The sequence below is a fragment of the Achroia grisella genome, unplaced genomic scaffold (genome assembly GCF_030625045.1).
Source record: "Achroia grisella isolate CSIRO2021 unplaced genomic scaffold, CSIRO_AGI_Agris_v1 utg540, whole genome shotgun sequence".
NCBI lineage: Eukaryota > Metazoa > Arthropoda > Insecta > Lepidoptera > Pyralidae > Achroia > Achroia grisella.
Genome location: NW_026712925.1, coordinates 1,864,627 through 1,884,798, shown reverse-complemented (window position 1 = coordinate 1,884,798; position 20,172 = coordinate 1,864,627). Strand labels below are relative to the sequence as shown.

Sequence of the window (20,172 nt, the reverse complement as noted above, 5' to 3'; positions counted from 1 at the left end):
GCTATTTAGCACACTACATTACTTCAGACTATTGTGGGTTCGATTCTAAGTACGAGACGAACATTTGCATTCTTAAGTATGATTGCATATTTGATATGAAAATGACCAAATAAAATGAACAAGCATAAATTATTTTTAACCTATATATTATCGTTCCATATTATAACTGGTAACAATTCTGTATACCTACTATTAAATAATACAGTACCTTAATACTAAATTACGCATATACAATTTATCTTGTTACTCCGTCGATTCTTACACATAACAATAAAGTTATTGGCACTGTATATTGCCTGTGTGCGAGTTTTTAGTTTTCAACGTATGTAAAGATACCAGTTAGCAATTTGAATTTGTACAATTGGAATATTTTTAGTTATTTCAAGTTGTATGTAACTATCTATTATATAATATATTTAATTGTTTTTTGTAATATAAAAAATATCCATGTTTTATGGATATTTTTTCGAAGAGGTCAAAATATTCGCTCTAAACAGCACTACAATTTATTCGAAGTTTAATTCGTTCGTATTTATTCATTCATTCATATTTATTAATATTATGAGTTTTATGATAATTACACATAATTTGCATCTTTGTTCAAATGGCATAATTAATTTAATATCACAATAGTCATTTATTAAGTTCTTCACATATAAAAAGCTTAATTAGAATTATCTGTAAATGACTAACAATAATAAATGAACAAATCTATATTGAATGCATACATACCTAATAATGCATTACACCTTATGAAACGGAAATACTTATGGCTTTGCTTTAAAAAATATGATTCCATATAATCTTCTAATATTAGTATGTATTTTATGGGTGTTATTTATAGCTAAAGAATGCCATCAATTATATTCTAATTAAACATTATAGAGCCATACAAAAGTTTACATTCTATATTGAGTCATGGCATATCATACACATCTATCTAATCCTAAAGAACTTTCTATAAACTCTACATATTCTATTATTTATTGGGCTAAAACAACTTTACAAAAAATACGTTTACATAATGGTCCGTTTTAAATCATTTGATGTTGATAAACGATTTTTGAGTTTGAGATAATATAATACGATTTTTTTTCTGTGACGAATAATATAAAATATCTTAAATAGATGTTTATTAGGTGTTTATTACCCTATAATTGTTTTTATACTGTAAATGGGTTTGCACTTGGTCTTGCCTTATCTGATAGAAAATTATGGCAGGATCTAGTATGTAGCATCTATTTACCATAGATATGTAATGTATATGTATATGTAAAAAATATTATAATTTTCAAGTATGTTGACATAAGTTATAATTATTATTATTTTTTATAATATTACACATTATAAAATGTATGTTAAATTGAAATCATATGAAATCTTACTAGACTAACGTTTTATTTTCATGGAGGTACCATAATTCTGGCCAAAGTCGTATTTTATACACCTGGTCACAATATTTTTCAAAAAGTTAAAACGGCATATTATAACACATACATTTTTCAGGGGCTTCTCTATCTCACCCTCGTACAGGTTCGCCCGTAATTATTATTATTAAAAGTAGTACAAAACAGTTTCGTGACACTTTTACTTGTACATTTTGATATAAAAAAAAATTGTGATTAGCTTTTAATAAAAGTATCGTAATATTAATCCTGTTATAGTATAATATACTAAAATAAGGATGAATGACTGATGACTATTTGACTGTTCGATACTCTTTCACGCAAAGATTACTGGACGGATTCAAATAAAATTCGATACAGAGGTAGACCAGGTATCAAAGGACATTTTTCACATTCACGCGGGCATCAGCACAGTATACAATTATGTATAAATATTATAATCATTCTATTCTATGTCAATAGGACAAGGTGCACCCATCCTAGGATTATAGGACCGAGCAAAATTATTTTCGTCTCTAATGTAATAATCATATTCTCTATAATTCAGTAAATCCTCTAGTCGATTTAAGGCGTTGAAGTTTCTAATTTCAGTTAATACTGGAGGCGCCCTGGTCACTCCGGCTTCTGTAGTCAAATTTCCAAAATATTGGTCCTGTAAAGAAAGAGTACTAGTTGTATTATTAGTAAAATGTAATTTTAATAATTAATATAAATTTGAATATGTTTTATTGAGTTCGGTTTTTATTCTGAAAAAGTCTATTTGGTCCATTGATTGATATTATTTTGGTTAATTCTAATATTTAAGTCTGTGTAAGTCCAGTCATATGACATATTCTATATGACATATGACAGCCACATCGTTTTATTTCCGATGCCCGTGGATTCAATTCCTCGCACACCGCATGTTTTAACCTGTGTTATTATAATTTCCCACTGGTCGTAGTGCATTTCGATATGCATTTCGTCTGTGAAGGAGGCATCATTAAGCAATTAATTAATCTTGGAATCCTAGTGTTGACTGATCGGAGGCCAGACTACTAATACTAAACACTAAACTTTCAAGGTATATCAGAGCTCTATTAATTGCCTGATAGTGTCTCGTATGGAGTATTAATGAATTCATTTATTCATTCACTGACCATAGCTTCTCCAATAACATTGATATCAACTATTTTCTTGCCCCGCGACTGCAACGCTCGAGCACGTCGGAGCCACATTTTCAACATGTCGTTTTGATGAGGAAGCTCGAATTTACGGGCTGCTAAAAGAGCTGAATATTGTGCCTGAAACAGTTTTATTTATTTAAGCTTCATTTAATAATATCTTTATATCACCAGTTAGGGGCAGTATACATACTAATATCAATAATGAACTGTAAGCTTTAATTATTTTTAACGTTTCAAGTTTGGTACAAATTATAAGTCTCATCAGTAAAACCCGTTTAAGTATATGAAAGATTTATTTTTTATAAAAAAAAGGCAAATGCTTACGAGCTCTTGCAAGATTTACCTGAGCATCGAGTACTCTATTGATAATGCCTTTGGAGATTCCAACAAACGCCATGCTCGGGTATCTGATGTTGACTACATCCTGATGTAGCGGCAAGACGAACTTGCCCGACTTTGTCACGCCTGTGTTTTCGTCCAAAAATGACAGAGCCAGTTCATAACCTAAAAAATAACAATTGTTTTAATTTATCTACTCAGTTAAAATTACGGAGGCAGACTTTGTAAGAAGTCATTACGTAAGTACCTCGTTTAGTACTTACGTAATGACTTCTTATAAGGTCGACTTAATTTGAGACTAGATAGAGTTTTATGAATTGTCCTGGATTTTTTTTATACCACGTAGGTAGCAAACAAGCATACGGCCCATTTGATCGTAAACTGTTACCATAGCCTATGAACGCTTGAAACACTAGGGGTGTCACTTGCGTGTTGCGGACCCTTAAGCCTTAATATACCCTTAATTACCATAAAAACCCCATGCTGTAGTCTCTCAGGAAACTACAATTATTACTACTATATTTACCAAACTATTATTTATATCACTAACTAATAACACTAAGTAAACAAGTACCTGTACAAAATATCACGTCATCGATATCCTCGTAGCTATCATCTTGAAAAATAACTCCATTTGACGTAAATGATTTTATGTCTGGTTTCTTGATGTAAGTGTCTGAGAAATTAGGCTGATTGTATGTGAGATGATGGCTGTGTACTAGCTTGGAAGTTATGTTCGACAAATGTATTGCTAAGTCCAAACCCGATGGGCCTGCTCCCACCAGTAACACTCGACGGTTAGCATAGGCTTCAGGCTCTTTGTAGTCATGACTGTGTATAATATTACCTGTAATTTTATTCCTTTTTACATAAATAGAAATTAAATAGGACGAAACAATTTCATAAATGCGTAATAATTTTGTATTGGAATTTGATTGAAAATTAGGGAATCTGGGAAAAATAGGGAATAATTGTTGTTTATGGTTTGTTACGTTATAATTATCTTTTAACAAAAGACTGCTGTTTTAGATTAGTACACTTGTAATTTTGTTCAATATAATTAACTGTAAACATACAACCAAACATCTCTAATAATAAAAATGTATAGTATAACATTACTTACATATGTAATATTATGTTATCTGTGCTTATAGCTAGGTTTACCTGTAAATGAACTCTGTCCCTCGAATTTCGGCCACACAGGATTGCTGTATTCTCCGGTAGCAACAACTACGAAGTCACACTGTTCGGTGTAATTGTCCCTAGTGTTAGTCCTTGTATATGTAATATTCCAGATATCTTGTACCCTTTTAATTGACGTAACGTAACTCCTTAACTGTAAAAAAGATAAAACTTTTATTATATAAGTTATTTTTATGTAGGTACTATTCAATTACGTAATGTAGTTATACCTCGGAACAATCTCAGCGTTATGCATATATCAGTTTCGAACTACTTCCTCTCTGTATTCTAAATTATTATTATTTACAGTACAGTGTTAGAATATAATATATAATTCCTTTTTACAAGTTTCCCTTGAAAAAGTATTATGACGTAAATATATTTTTATGACTAACAAGATAAAAAAATACCGATAGTTTTTTACCAATGTATTTACACGCTACTAACTTCTGCCTGCAACTTTGTCTGCGTGAATGAATAACCGGGATAGAAAGTCTTACTTATTCTATTTCCTTCTCCAACCCAATTGCCACAGTCATTATGATTGCCTAAGCTATTAAATCATGAAAGCGTAACAAACAAACTTACTTTCACATATCTAATATTAATTAGGATTAGGTAAATACTAATGTCTGGTCCTAATACAGAAGCGTATTAATGCATATTAATTTAAATTTAAAAAACGTGTTCGGATACTGTCAAAATTTACCTCCGATCTTTTTTTACTTTATTCAGAGTTTTATATAAGTAATTTTATAAAAATTTCGTTCGTTATAAAAATATCAATACTAAAAAGTTGCCGTTCATATGCTACTAAAATGTCCTACATTAATAAATAATTTTAGATTTTATTTAAAGCATAAAAAAATGTGTACAGTAATTAATAATTAATATTTTAACCGTTTTATAGGTTCACTATTCTGTACGTTATTTTACATATTGACTAACGATAAATACCTATAATACTACAATGTACACTACATTAGAACTGGTAGCAATAACGTAACAACACATACAGAATACATAATAATCTACCAGTAATACAGAGATGACTATAGTCATGTTGTAATAGGTAGGTAAGTACGCTAGGTGTGGAAATTATTTATTTATTGCATAATTCACGAGTCTAGGACTTACTATCAGAATAACAAGATAATTTGCCTCTACGTTTGTAAATAATACTGAAATATATATACTATACAAATATATTATGTATATACAACAAAGTCGGATAGAAACTGAACTATTACCACTAAGAAACAAAGTAGAGAACAGATATAATATATATTTGTCTACTTTAAGAAAACATACGATTTAAGAGACACACTGGATAGTCCAGGAGAGTCGATCTCATCTATATGAGCCTTAAAGTGTTTTTACGTCAAATTTTAATAAAATCTGTTTAGACGTTTTATCATAAAAACTGTGAGATATAGACAAACAGACGGATACGTTTTTGCCGTTATAATTATTACTGTGGATTAAAAAAACGTTTTTAGAGAGAAGAGTGAAGTACGAGCTTACCTGTATATTCTTCATGAGATCGAATTTTTTAGCAAACAATTTTAAATATTTATGGAAACAGGTCCCCGTTGGATATGACGGAGTGTCTTCCGGAAACGGGAATCCGTCGAATTCCATAGTGTGCCGTGGAGTATTTGTTCTGGAAAAACATATAAAGTAATTTCTTTAGAATGCTTTAGTAGATATGTATGTATATACGGAATATAAATCAGTTGGTCCCAAATCCAAAGTATCGGCCGTGAGTTATTTTTTTTTAAATATTCATTTTATTCGGCTGCTATAAACTTTTATCGATCTACTCGTAAGTAGAGAACATGTTCAATATACTATAATATATATAATATATACCAGAAATAATTTCGATTACACAGAATTTGAAGTTGTCAGAGCAATACAAAATGGAGTAGAGTGCCATTTAGATGCGACGATTCAAATTGGTAATATTGAAATATAGGCTCCAAATTTTCACAAACGCCACATAATGTGCGTATGAATTGCTAGGAAACTTGATTGTAATACTATATATGTATAGTATGTATTACTTTAGTCACCTTTGTGTGAATAAATTTCACTTTGTTAAGAGGAAAGTGATAACCTCCTGTCACACTCTGATTGATATTCACCTGTATTTGTTGCTGGTGCAAGTGCATGAAAATTATATTACAACTGAAGTGGCAAGATGGAAGGTAACACGATATTTCCAGTAGTAATTAAATAAGAGCTAATTTTGAATCCAAACACATTTTTTTTATGTTAAAGTATTAAACATAATAAATATTGATTTATTGACACTAAATCTACCCAAGTTCAGTCACACCAAAGTTTGCTATTACTACTAACCCACGCCATCTTTTATACCTGTTGTCATTTAACCTTACATGTCCTGTACGACATTCGTTATTGATATTGACATCATTATTCAAATCGGATCATAATTTATAATACAGTCCTTATCTTATACCTAATAATGCTAGCGGAACACGAAGACAACAACCTAGCCGGAAAACAGGGCGTAATTGTATTTTCAGCTCATCTGGGAACCCGTAAAATATACACACAAAATTTCATTCGAATCGGTTCAGCCGTTTAGGAGGAGACATGTGATAATAACACAAGCGGAAGAATTGGATTTACACGAGTATATTATATGTATAATGAAATCAAATTTATTATAGAATTTATATTTACTTAAGTTTAATTCAGTAATTGTGGTTTATTATATTTTATGCTTTATTTACACAAAGATATTCACTAAGTGTTTTTGTCATACAATTTTGAAGGTCGTATCATTAATTCGTGTGCATATTTTTTGTTGCCAATGGGTTTTTCTAATTTAATTTCTCATTAATTCATTCATCTATCAACTTATTTATAAATATGTATAAATATATCTAAAACCATATGGTCAACGATAAAAAACGATGAATGAGAAGAACCAGAAATACAAACTGGTCAGTGATAATTAAGTCGGTTACTCGTATTTCATAACTAACGAAAACCGGTTGCTTCACTGTAAAGTCAGAAAGTATAATTACCTAATTTCCGCAATTTCACTGGTCCACTTCATCAACAAAAGCAGTGCTGTTTGTATTTATTTTAACATCATCTTATATACATAGGGCTACACGTAGATGTAATATTATAGCAATTTCTACAATTATCTGAACAATCACTATTTATTTTGTGCGTCTAATGCAGAGAAGGAGTTACATAAATAATATTTTGTATATTTATCATATACGATATACCTATATATTACCTATATCAACTTTTTCAACAGATTAGAAAAAAAATTGACAGTTTATATTTGTTCTTTTCCATGTTATGTTTTATCTCCGTCTTTGTGCTGGTTTTAATTATTATACTCGCATTAATGTCGCCATAATTATACTCCTTTTTTATAAATTCCTATGATTATTATCTTCATCTATCCATCAGAGACTTGTAGCATGCGTATAATAAAAAACAATAATAATAATACTAACAATATAAAATCTAGTAAACACGTGTAATTCCTCCTTAGAAAAGAGGACGATGATGTTTTATCAATTTCATCGAAGACATAAAGATTTAGATAATAGAGATATATGCATACCTTAAATATTTATACATGCTGGTGAAGAGCGGAAGACCATCTTCATCGGTACCGACATTAGGATCGAACCTCCATGTGCCACCAACATGTCTGGACGCTTCAAAGACCGTGTAGTTGACGCCGTACTCTTGGAGATACCTGGCGGTGGCCAGCCCTGAATAACCGGCTCCGATCACACATGCTCGCTCTACGGGTTTGCTCTGCAAGTTACCAATGTACCTTCTCAATTGTTGTTATGAATTAATTTACTTTGTATTGTACTTGTAGTTTAACTTATTACTCTATCTATCTAATTCAGTATAGGTCATTTTCTAGTAAAGTATCAAATATTCATATAGATGATAATTAACTACCACGAGCTTATTACTGACTACTGACTTATAAGAACCACTCCTATATTTTTGTTCTTTTTCCCTTATTTTTTTATTGCGTATGCGTAGGTAACACATTCGAGTCACTTATCATAAAAATCAAGTATGAGAATTCAAAAAGCTTAGAAAGCTTTCAATCAAATATACAAATACCTAAATTTTATGTTATAGACAAAAAGAAAACTACAAATATTTGCGAATTTAGGAAGAAGTTAACTATGTAAAGGAATCTATTTCAAAAAGCAATTTACTTTATTTAAATCGTCTACCTACGTCATTACATGGTATGTATATGTACCTACCTATCCAATATATATCCAATCGAATATATGGAGAATTTAATGGATGATATAAAAAGATCGTTATGGTTTCTATAGCAACACCAATACGAATCTTAGGTGCTTAATGAGAATAAATCTAAACTGAACAATCCAATTATAATATTAGGACATGATCAAGTACGTTTATTGATATTTTAAACAGCAATTTGCATACCTGTATTTTATTGGCCTCTCTAGAAAACTAATGCCAGTTATTACATATATACAATAGTAAACAATACTTTATCATAGATATCAAACTAAAAACTAAGTGTATGAATAAAGGATTGTTGAAAAATAAAATATAATTTAATTAAGAATTGAAAACCTCCTGAAGTTTGTGAAAATTTAATCCTTAAATTGACGCGCTATACCTACAGATATACGAAAATCTGTCAGTTATAAAAAATCTCTACTTACTCGACAAAATGATCGCTAAATTGTCAGTTAGGTAAGTAAAAACTAAAACCAAAAAAAAAATATAATTATGTAAATTAAATTAGAAATTTAAATGTCACGTGTTACAGTAGTTTCGAAGCAAAGCATAATTTTACATTTTAGGCCAACTATTGTGTATCAACAGATTAAGTAAGTAGATACATTGCTATAGTAGTCGTAGGGTCTCGATATACTCCAAGTTAGTATGCACCGCTGTCATGACCACGTAACCTTATTTTCACCTTACATAAGTTTTACTGCATGTCGTTTCCAATTTTATAGTCACTGCTCATTTAAACTGCCGTTGACAATATTTTCATTGACTAACTTTGAATTCCACATACGAAATAGTAGCTGCGCAACTTTGTCCATAATAGTAACTTCCATCCCACATTATATCGCCTCTTATCATTATTTTTGGAGATAAATGGCTTAAATATTCTCTTTGACAAAATTCGTTCTTAATAAAATTTAACGTGTAATTAGTAATACTTAAGTTATTATGTAATAATTGTTAAGCCGTTTAAAAGTAAAAAAATCCTTAAATTTCTGTAGGTGTGCTATGCACACACACATACATATTGTTAATACAGAGATTGAATTACATCGCGCGGCACAGCGCACCTACTACACGTCCCTCCCCAGTCAGATATACGATGTAGTCCCGTATCGCCGCATTACAATCGTGATAAAATATAAATGTATTTTCATTTGGTAAAGCTCATGACACCACACCAGAACACGCGATATATATGGATAGGAGAACCTTCCATTCATAGTACATAAGTGATATCACAGACCTGTGAAAGTGGTGACCCGCGAATTTAGTGGTGTGAACTTTACAATATATTATATACTACTATATATTACTTCATACTAGCATAATGAATCCACAAACATCACAATCAGCTATACAAGCAGTGCAAGAACAAACTTCCGAGCTAGCGCAGATTAGCTTATCTTCAAGAATAGCCGAATTCTGGCAAGAACAACCCAGGCTATGGTTTGTACAGCTGGAAGCCGCACTTGCCAACCAGAAGCTCGGAGATGAGTCTAAATACCAGCTCGTCACGTCGAAATTAAACAGAGAAGTAATCGGACAGGTACGTGACATATTGTTAAATCCTCCCGACACAAAAAAATACGAAATACTTAAGCAAAGACTAATAAACATTTATGAAGAGTCTGAAAACAGACAAATTCAGAAATTACTCAATGAAGTAGAATTGGGGGACCAAAAACCGTCGCAATTATACCGTCGGATGAAAAACCTAGCTAGCGATAGATTTCCTTCAGAGACATTGAGAATATTGTGGACAGGACATCTGCCAGCTCACGTGCGTGCAGTTTTAACTGTGAGTGAAGTAACGGATATGGAGAAGCTAGCAGTCATAGCAGACAAGGTCATGGAAGCCGGACACATAGGGCAAGTAGCTGAAATATCACATACTGCCCAGACCACTACTACAGATATGCTAGTAGAACAAATAGCGAAACTGACACTACAGGTCAATAGGCTGGCGTCAAGGCCAAGTTTCCAGCCGCATAGGTCTTCCAGGAGCCGCGATCGTTCAAGGTCACACTCACGGGGAAGATCTCTGCGACGCGATAAAAACAGTCCTGACTGGCTATGTTTTTATCATTTTCGTTACAAAGAAGATGCAACGAAGTGTATAAAACCATGTAACTGGAAGGATAAAACTAATCAGGAAAACTAAATACCGTGCAGGCTGCGGCGGGCGACTGTACGGCAAATTTCAGTAATAACCGCCTTTGTGTAACTGACAGACACAGTGGACTAAAATTTTTAGTGGACACAGGAGCTAATATATCAGTGTTACCAATAAGTAAACAATATTCGAAGTGCTCAAATAATGGTGAGAAATATAAGTTATATGCAGCTAACGGTTCAGTAATAAAGACATATGGTATGCATACTCTAATATTAAATCTAAATCTAAGAAGACCATATAGATGGACATTTGTAATTGCCGACGTTAAGCAGCCCATTTTAGGTGCTGATTTTCTTTCTTATCATAAGTTAGTGGTAGATTTAAGTACCAAAAGATTGATAGATAGTGTAACAAATTTAAATATTATTGGTAGTATAACTAATTGTCGTGAGCCATCGGTTAAAACTATTGACGAGAATCATGTATATAGCGACATATTACGTAATTATCCTAACATAACTAAACCCGCAAATTTTAATGAAATTAACCCTAACAGTATTGTATTTCACCACATAGAGACCTCTGGAACTCCAGTATTCGCGCGTGCCAGACCTTTGCCGCCGGATAGATACGCGAAGGTAAGAGATGAATTTAGGATTATGCAGGAAATGGGAATCTGCAGGCCATCGAAGAGCGAGTGGGCAAGTCCACTACACGTCGTGGCAAAGAAAAACGGCAGCTTGAGACCCTGTGGTGACTACAGAGGCCTTAACGCTATTACAAAGCCGGACCGTTACCCGTTGCCCCGGCTGCAGGACTTCACATATCTGCTGGCAGGTAAGAAGTGGTACAGTCATTTGGATATTTCTAGAGCCTACCACAATATACCTGTAGCTCAGGAAGATATCGAAAAAACCGCCATCATAACACCTTTTGGACTTTTCGAGTTCCCACGCATGAGTTTTGGTCTAAGAAATGCCGCGCAGACATTTCAAAGATATATGAATACAGTGGTTCTCAAAGATTTAGATTTTTTATTTTGCTATATTGATGACGTCATCATCGCAAGCGAAAACGAAACACAACATCGCAAGCATTTAAAATCAGTTTTTCAACGTTTTAACGAGTACGGAATTACTATTAATCTTTCGAAATGCGAGTTTGGTAAACAAGTAGTAGAATTTTTAGGGTACAAGGTTTCGAGTGAAGGTATCAGACCTCTTGAAGATAAGGTCAATGCCATCACCGAATTTCCTAAACCGGAAACAGTAGATCAACTTAGGAGATTTTTAGGTATGGTCAATTTTTATAGAAGTCATTTACCACACGCTGTAGAATATCAGTCCGAATTAAATAATTATTTAAGCACAGCTAAACGTAAAGATAAGACAAAAATTAACTGGACTAATAAAGCAGAACAAGCATTCGATACGTGTAAGCAAAGTTTGAAAACCGCTGCCTTGTTATCGCATCCACTACCAGACGTCCCGTTATCGCTTATGACGGACGCCTCTAGTACATGCGTAGGCGCTGTATTACAACAGAGAGTGAATAATAATTGGAAACCTTTAGGATACTTTTCAAAAAAATTAATGCCATCGCAACAAAAGTATAGCACTTACGACCGCGAGTTACTTGCTATTTATATGGCCGTAAAACATTTTAGGAATATGCATGAAGGTCGTAAATTAATTATATATACAGATCATAAACCGTTAACTTTTGCTATTGATAAATTAGGGAATAATAACGAAACACCTAGAAGAACAAGACAACTAATTTTCATTAGTGAGTTTACTAATGATATTAGGCATATAACAGGAAACGATAATATAGTCGCCGATTCATTGTCACGTATAGAAACAATAAACTGTCCAACAATTATCAACTATGTCGATCTAGCGAATTCGCAGAAAACCGACGACATGTTATTGCAGTTGTTACACGATACCAACACGAGTATAAATTACAAAACTGTTTACATACCTAACTGTGACTTACCTATTTATTGTAATGTTATTAACAACGAATGTAGACCTTATTTACCAGAAAAATTTAGGAGATTAGCTTTCGATTCTATTCATGACATTAGCCACCCAGGTATTCGTACGTCACGAAAAATGGTGACTAAGAGATATTTCTGGCCTAGTATGAATCGCGACATTAACTTGTGGGCTAAGACCTGCATACATTGTCAAAAATCGAAGATAGGTCGTCATACTATAGCAGGATTAGGTAATTTTGATACCTGTAATCGATTTGAACATATTCATGTAGACCTTATAGGTCCTTTGCCGATAACCGACGAAGGTTATAGATATTGTTTAACAATGATAGATCGATTTACTAAATGGCCGGAAGCCATACCAATTAAAGATATGACCGCTGAAACGGTCGCTAAAAACGTTTATGACCACTGGATCGCTCGTTTCGGTTGTCCAATTAAGCTTACCAGTGACCAGGGTCGTCAGTTCGAAAGTACATTATTTACAGAGCTTATGAAATTGTTAGGTATCAAAAGACAACGTACTACTCCTTATCATCCACAGAGCAATGGGATGGTAGAGAGATGGCATAGGTCGCTAAAAACTTCTCTTACAGCACGCCTTAGTTCTAAAGGGCATAGCTGGGTTGACGAGTTATCCACAGTAATGTTAGGTTTACGTAACGTATGCAAAAGCGATAGTTCTGTAACACCAGCAAATCTTGTGTATGGATCATCACTTAGGTTGCCTGGAGATTTTTACGGGACAGACCTACGCATACACGATAAAAATGAAGGTACGTATTTAGATAAGTTAAGGAATATTATTAATAGTTGTAAGCCGAAAACGCGTGTCTTACGCGATTCTCGTACAATATTTGTACACGATGACTTACAAAAATGTAATTATGTTTTTGTTAGGAATGACGCAGTTCGCAAACCTTTGCAACCACCATACGAAGGTCCTTACCGTGTCATTCAAAGGAATAATAAAGTGTTTATATTAGATATGCCTAACAGAAATAATGTTTCGATTTCTATAGATCGTCTTAAACCAGCGTATATATTAAATGAAACCGATACAATTTCAGATAATATTACGCAAGACATAGTATCGAAAAATACTACCGCTCCTTGCAATATTAGTCACAACGTGTCACAACCAAATACCGACTCCGCGAAAAGGACACGGAGTGGTAGACTAGTTAAAAAACCAGTACGGTTCGATGATCAATGACAATACTATACTTACTATTTTTATGTTATATTGTAATTTTTTATTTTTAGTGGAATAAGCATGTTTTTATTATTTTCTTTTACCTATTCTTAATACTATATAACAATGTTAATGTGACAAATCGCTATCGCTAAGTATAACTAATAAACTCATACCTTTCTTACAATATTGTATGCTCGATAAAATTGTATTTTCGCTAAACAAGCAAATGTATTGTTATAATTCTAGAGCAAAACTATTATTCTCATACGATGTTACTCAATTATATTTTTTATATGTCATTAGCAATAATTTTCTATTACTATATTTTTACGAACAAATTTACACTTAAATTCTAATTCATTATATTTGATTGTACATGTTATTCAAACAGCAGATTTAGCAAATATTAATTATATAAAAGTTGAACAGAATATTTAATAATTCACAATACTTAGTTATATTTTCGAGTACGCAAATTGATTACGCATATTTATATTATATGTAAAATGGGAAAGTACCATAGTAAAGAAACTAAGGAATTTGACAGCCAGGTAGAGATGTTACAATCGCAGAATCAAATCATACACGAGGACAACAATAGAACGCTTTTTATCTGCTGCATAGTAATTGGAATTTTGGGAGTCATAATTCTATATATACTGTTGAACCGCTGTCGTGGTCACTTCAAATCCTACATACAAAAAGAAATAGCAGCCGCGGATTTAAAATCAAACAGAGTACAGAATGCTGTTGTGTAATTAGAGTTCATAATGTATCCGGTCAACATTCGTAAAAAATCCTTATCGAAGACTATGTGTAATAAGAATCCAGTGTCGAATTCCGGTGTCAGCATACAATGAATATTGTTTAAATGTTTGTTAGTAAGAATAAGTTGTACCGATTTGAAATAAGATTTGTAATGTGTTTATTTCACAGATTTATTTTATTTTTTTTGAAAATTTAGTTTGTAAAATTTTGAGGGGGAGTATTGTAGGTGTGCTATGCACACACACATACATATTGTTAATACAGAGATTGAATTACATCGCGCGGCACAGCGCACCTACTACACGTCCCTCCCCAGTCAGATATACGATGTAGTCCCGTATCGCCGCATTACAATCGTGATAAAATATAAATGTATTTTCATTTGGTAAAGCTCATGACACCACACCAGAACACGCGATATATATGGATAGGAGAACCTTCCATTCATAGTACATAAGTGATATCACAGACCTGTGAAATTTCCTATAGTTTTCAAGAATAAGCAACGCATGAGATGTTCCACAGAGTATTCATGTGACGACGTAATTTTATTAGTGATCTTATGTAGGTGACCGACAGCAAGAATGAACATGACATAAACAGCGCTGAATGTACATTACCTGATTTGTCATAATATAGATTACCCCCGTTCGATCTAGTAATTAACCGATTGATCTAAATTGGTTTGACACAAATTTAATTGAGTTCTTCTTACACAATATATTTGTAGTAATTAAACATAATTGGAATCATATGTTCTGAACTTGATTGAAAATTTATAGCTCAGGATTTTTCTTTTTGCTTCTTCTGATTATGATAAGTCGATTTGCATGTGTACCCAGACTATACAAAAAATATTAATTCTAAAGCATCTTTTTCTGTCCGTCTGACTGTTTGATACCTTATCACATATAATCGAGAGAACGGAAATTATGGCACGATAACCGATACATATACATATCAAGATCGGACATAAGTTATCTTCACCTTAAAAAAATGAAAACATAGTTTCCAGGAACAGCTATTGTCATGATGTGTGACCACCAAACACCAAGCCAGATCAGAACAGCAATAATTTCCAAAAATAAATAATATCTACCTTATTTATATATCAAGTCATCAAATAAGAGAATGTGTAAGCCTTGCATACTCTAATATGCGTGGGTATAAAATTAATGGAGACATTATAAACTGCATAAACTAGTTATTAAGAACCAAAACAGTTGCAGTATATTATAGTGCGACATAATAAATCGGACAACATAATATTCACAAATATGCCCCAATATTTTTTTTTATTCGATGATAATGGAACTGTTTATTCTCTATGTACTAGTGTATTAGCCTGTGTGTGGATATATTAAAACTTTTTTTAAATTCTTGTAAAATACTCTTTCGAAACCGCAACCGAGTGTCGTTAGTTTTCAATATTTATATACTATACCTAACATATTTTATTGAAATTTTATTATGCTTTAAAGTAGATATTATTCAAAGTAAAATATTTTTTTTGTATTTTCTGTTACAAATTATTTATTAATGTATAACATGACCTACTTTTCTCATTTAAGTTCAATGTATTCTGTAACTACTATGTATAACTAACTTTAGTTATGACCAGTTGCCATGATTATGCACTAATGACTTGTAACACCTAAAGAGATAACTTAAATGTTCCTAATTGTATTTCTATTTTAAAGTAATATATAATTTACATAAACATTAGTTTTGAGATTTGAACACATAATAAATTTATATTTTTTTTAATCAATTATAAGGTAGAAACATCACTATCAATCTTTTAATTAATTCATAGTAGCTATATTTATATGTATGGAACAATATTTTACGATGGAAATCTCAAATGGGGTATTATCATTCATTAAGTATTCGGTACTTTGCCATTACGTACATACCTATATCAATTATATATCTGCGTTTGTTTTAATTAGTAATAATTGCATAATTTAAACTTCGAATTATGCGATTAACACAATTATTAATTGCGTATTTTATAATGTCTCTCTAATTTTTATTGGGTGCCTTATTGTAGTATTAATTTACATTCTTAGAACATTGCAACATGGACATTTCATTGATGTAAATATAAATTTATACGACTTTCTGCGTTATTATTTGCTATTTGGAGAGTGCCTCATCCAACTATAACATGATGTACATATCTCTTTAATTACATAATATGTGAGACGTTAAGTAGTTAGTGTATTAAGACTTTAAATGTTTTTGTACGTTATTTGTAATTGTGTACCTACATAATGTTTTATACTTGGGGTCTGATTAGGCAATGAGAGTAATAGTATTCTTTGCTCATACATAACCATTAGAAATGTTTATTTATTCTATTTTGATCCACACCTGTCTATTGGTTTGCATACCGAGTAACACAACAACACAACTTTGATTTGAATGTCCTTTTCAAACTAAGGGTATCTACGATTACGATGGGATAACTATATACATATTTATGTACCATATATAGTTACCCGATCATAGAAACCCATCTTAAAATGATTTTTCTTATTATTATTATTCTATTCTTAATATTTCAAAAATGTGTTCAAGAATAGAAATAGAATAAATATCTCAGAAAACAGTCCTGAATTTCTAGCAGTATTCTTAATAAAATAAGAAAAAACCTGATCTTTGTCGATATTTATGCTGCAATAATTATTTTATTCCTTTCTAAAAATATCTGAACTCTTAAAAAAATCTGATTCTGATTCATGTGTATATAAATCAACGAATTATGCTCAACCCTTTTTAGGTATTCATAATCTCTTTTTTCCTTATTTAAATCTTGACCTGCCCTTCGTTTATTTTACCGAAGATACAACGAATGCAGTATACAATATGGCAGACTACAAAGGATGTCAAGGATTATGCGTATAATGAATAAACAGTGGGCAAATTTCCCATAAACATACTATTAATTCAGGTTGGTATTTAGCTACAATTATTTTTGCCCATGACACGGCTACTCATAGATACGTTACAAAGCATGAATCCATTATTCCACAGAATAAAACAGTGTGATGAATACTGTAAATATATGAATGACATTCATACATATTTTTAATGTATTAAGTTAATTTTCATAATATTATTAAACATTTTACAATTATTTCATAAATGAATTTTAATAAACAAATATAAAATCTCAAAGCCAATAGTTTTAATGTATTTCTGACGACATTTATTAATATGAAAAATACATACCTAACACCTCATTAATAGAGCAAAATCCACCTATTTTTTAATTTATCTAAATATAAATATTGTGTGCGCGGTGAGTATTTATATACTTTAAAACATTAATTATAAGGATACTAGTTATTGGATTATAATTTGGAAAATACAATAACGTACGTCAATAATAAGTCTATATAGACCATTAATATCAACATTAATAGCGTTTACAGACTCTACGTCAAACTTTAATATATCACTATCAACTTTAATATATACTCAAGTAAACGCGATTTCAACTTTTTATTGGAAATTTGAAATCCTTGAAGGCAGAATCTTCTAGAATTAACTACAATTTAATCTCCAAGTTTATCTATGGAAACGTGCCGCGCGTAATAAGGCGCGTGAATAGTTGAGTAGAGTCGTAACTGAGAAACAGTGTGCAGGCTACCAGTTACAAAAAGCTTCCTGCTTTGCCTTTATTTGTAATCTGCACCATGATCATATCTATAATACACATCGTGATCATGCTTAAACAATATATAATGCTATAAATTAGACCTCATATGTGTTACTATTTATTATTATTATAGCTACATGTAATAAAATAAAATATCTCTGTTATATGCGAGGTTTACGATTCTATTAAGAGCAATGAAAGCATTTCCTGCATACTGAACTTGTGAACAATATCTAATAAATACCACATGTAACAATTTATTGAAGTAAATAACTAGCTCTGAAAAAGATATTTATGGTAGATATTTAAGTATAAATTAATGCAATAATTACAATTAATAATAATTAATAACACATTTATTAAGTATGGCATTCAGAATAGGTAATGGACACAATCGGAACTCCAGAAACTGTTGAACTCCTAGGATCAGTACTCCGTTAAGAACGTCCCATCTGTTAGCCGTATTCACATCTATCAGAGAATTGTACACTCAATCAGATAAAAGTACAGTGACATGAGAAACCAGATAGCACAGATAGTTTGTACTTGCTCGAAGATATGCTTCAGCAGGACACTGAGTATCCGGATAAGGCATGCACAGACAGAATTAACTATAAATACAAAATGTACACGGACAATTATATCTCCCTTCATCACCGTATGATCTTTTAATATGTAGTGAACAGTGTCTATTAGTTAATTGCTCTCCGTTGTTATGAATTAAAGTACATGATTTATTATATCTGCATATTTATTTATAGGCACCCTTCACCTAGACACATGCAGGCGAAGCATATAATTTGATTGATACCTATACTTAAGGATGAATATCGACAACTACATAAAAAGGAAACAAGTTTTCTTATTTACATCGAAACAATAAGACGAAAAGAATAAGTACTATAAATATAATACTCAAAAAGATCACGTACCACTGTGAGCGCATCTGTAACTTCAAGTATTAATGTTAGCACACATAATATTGCACTTGACCACAAACTAGTCATTATTGAAAAATAAATATTAAAAAAAATAACGCGAATTTAGCGGGAAACGCGTTTGCCGCGACTGTCCAGTTGCATACAAAGGTAGTGAATACTGAATAGTAAAGCGAACGAGCGACCACTCGAACTCAGGAATTGTCCGAGCTGACGGCTGCAGATCGAGGTGGTGGGTAAGACCAGCTTCGTGACCTTGACCGTCAAGACTCACTGACTCACATACGCGTTCCCATTAAGAATTGATGGCAAAAAAATGTTAATGATCATTCTATTGTGTTTATAGCATTAGCCTTTAATTTTCACGTCATCGTACGGTCATTATTAATATTGACTACGATCTTGTTAATTAAAAAACATCACATAAAACCACATGCATATATTGTTACTTATGTTTATATAATTGTATGGAAAGTTTACTATTATTATAGCACTTTCCATCAACAAGATTGCTTGCCATTCTCCATAATTGACAAACGCCAACATTTAGTAATGAAAAATAACTTCAATCATGAGAAAAATAAACCACACGCTTATTGCAGGACTACCAACAGTCATGCTCATAAAATAATCTTAGGAAAAAATATCATTAGGTATAGTGTTCAACTTTTTTACCCAGGAATAGACTGAGTATGTAAGATACTAGTAGATTTTATGTAAGTGTAGTCATAAGTTTTGTGGAGCTACATTTCGGATGAGACTGACGAAAATAACGAAAATCTATCAGCGGAGAGTGAAGCAGTGTGTTAAAACAGTACCTATCACCGACGTATGAAAATGTACAAATTACATTGCTGAAGTCAGGTAATATAGATTTAACCGCCGAATTCGTTCCCCAATCAGTCCCCATAGGTAGAAATAGGTATATTGTTACTATTTTCACATTTAGTACACGTCCGTATTATTAATATAGTTAATGGAGTATTAACGGAAATATATTTATGGTAAAACGGTATTTAATTCTCTCTACGTTTCGACTACGCTGCACTATCCTTAATCACGAGCTGGCCAGATATGTTAAA

At 32.1% G+C, this 20,172-nt stretch overlaps 1 protein-coding gene across 1 annotated transcript; it reads right to left on the bottom strand.

The window, feature by feature from the left end:
* Window positions 1-1,348: 1,348 nt before the first annotated feature.
* Window positions 1,349-19,249, bottom strand: LOC131847594 (senecionine N-oxygenase-like). The gene is made up of 8 exons (XM_059197193.1): window positions 19,085-19,249; window positions 7,713-7,912; window positions 5,618-5,756; window positions 4,076-4,247; window positions 3,486-3,758; window positions 2,916-3,076; window positions 2,546-2,689; window positions 1,349-2,058 (listed from the first exon to the last, which is right to left on the bottom strand). The coding sequence occupies exons 1-8, from the start codon at window positions 19,157-19,159 to the stop codon at window positions 1,852-1,854; spliced, it is 1,371 nt and encodes a 456-aa protein (XP_059053176.1). The 5' UTR covers window positions 19,160-19,249; the 3' UTR covers window positions 1,349-1,851.
* Between the last annotated feature and the right edge of the window lie 923 nt (window positions 19,250-20,172).

What these genes read in the sequence shown, in the direction of transcription:
- LOC131847594 (XM_059197193.1), bottom strand. Translation starts at nt 19,159, where the DNA reads ATGACTAGTTTGTGGTCAAGTGCAATATTATGTGTGCTAACATTAATA. An exon ending in TTACAGATGCGCTCACAGTG is followed by an intron (nt 7,913 to 19,084) that starts GTACGTGATCTT and finishes GGTAACTTGCAG; the next exon opens with AGCAAACCCGTAGAGCGAGC. An exon ending in ATCTCATGAAGAATATACAG is followed by an intron (nt 4,248 to 5,617) that starts GTAAGCTCGTAC and finishes TCTTTTTTACAG; the next exon opens with TTAAGGAGTTACGTTACGTC.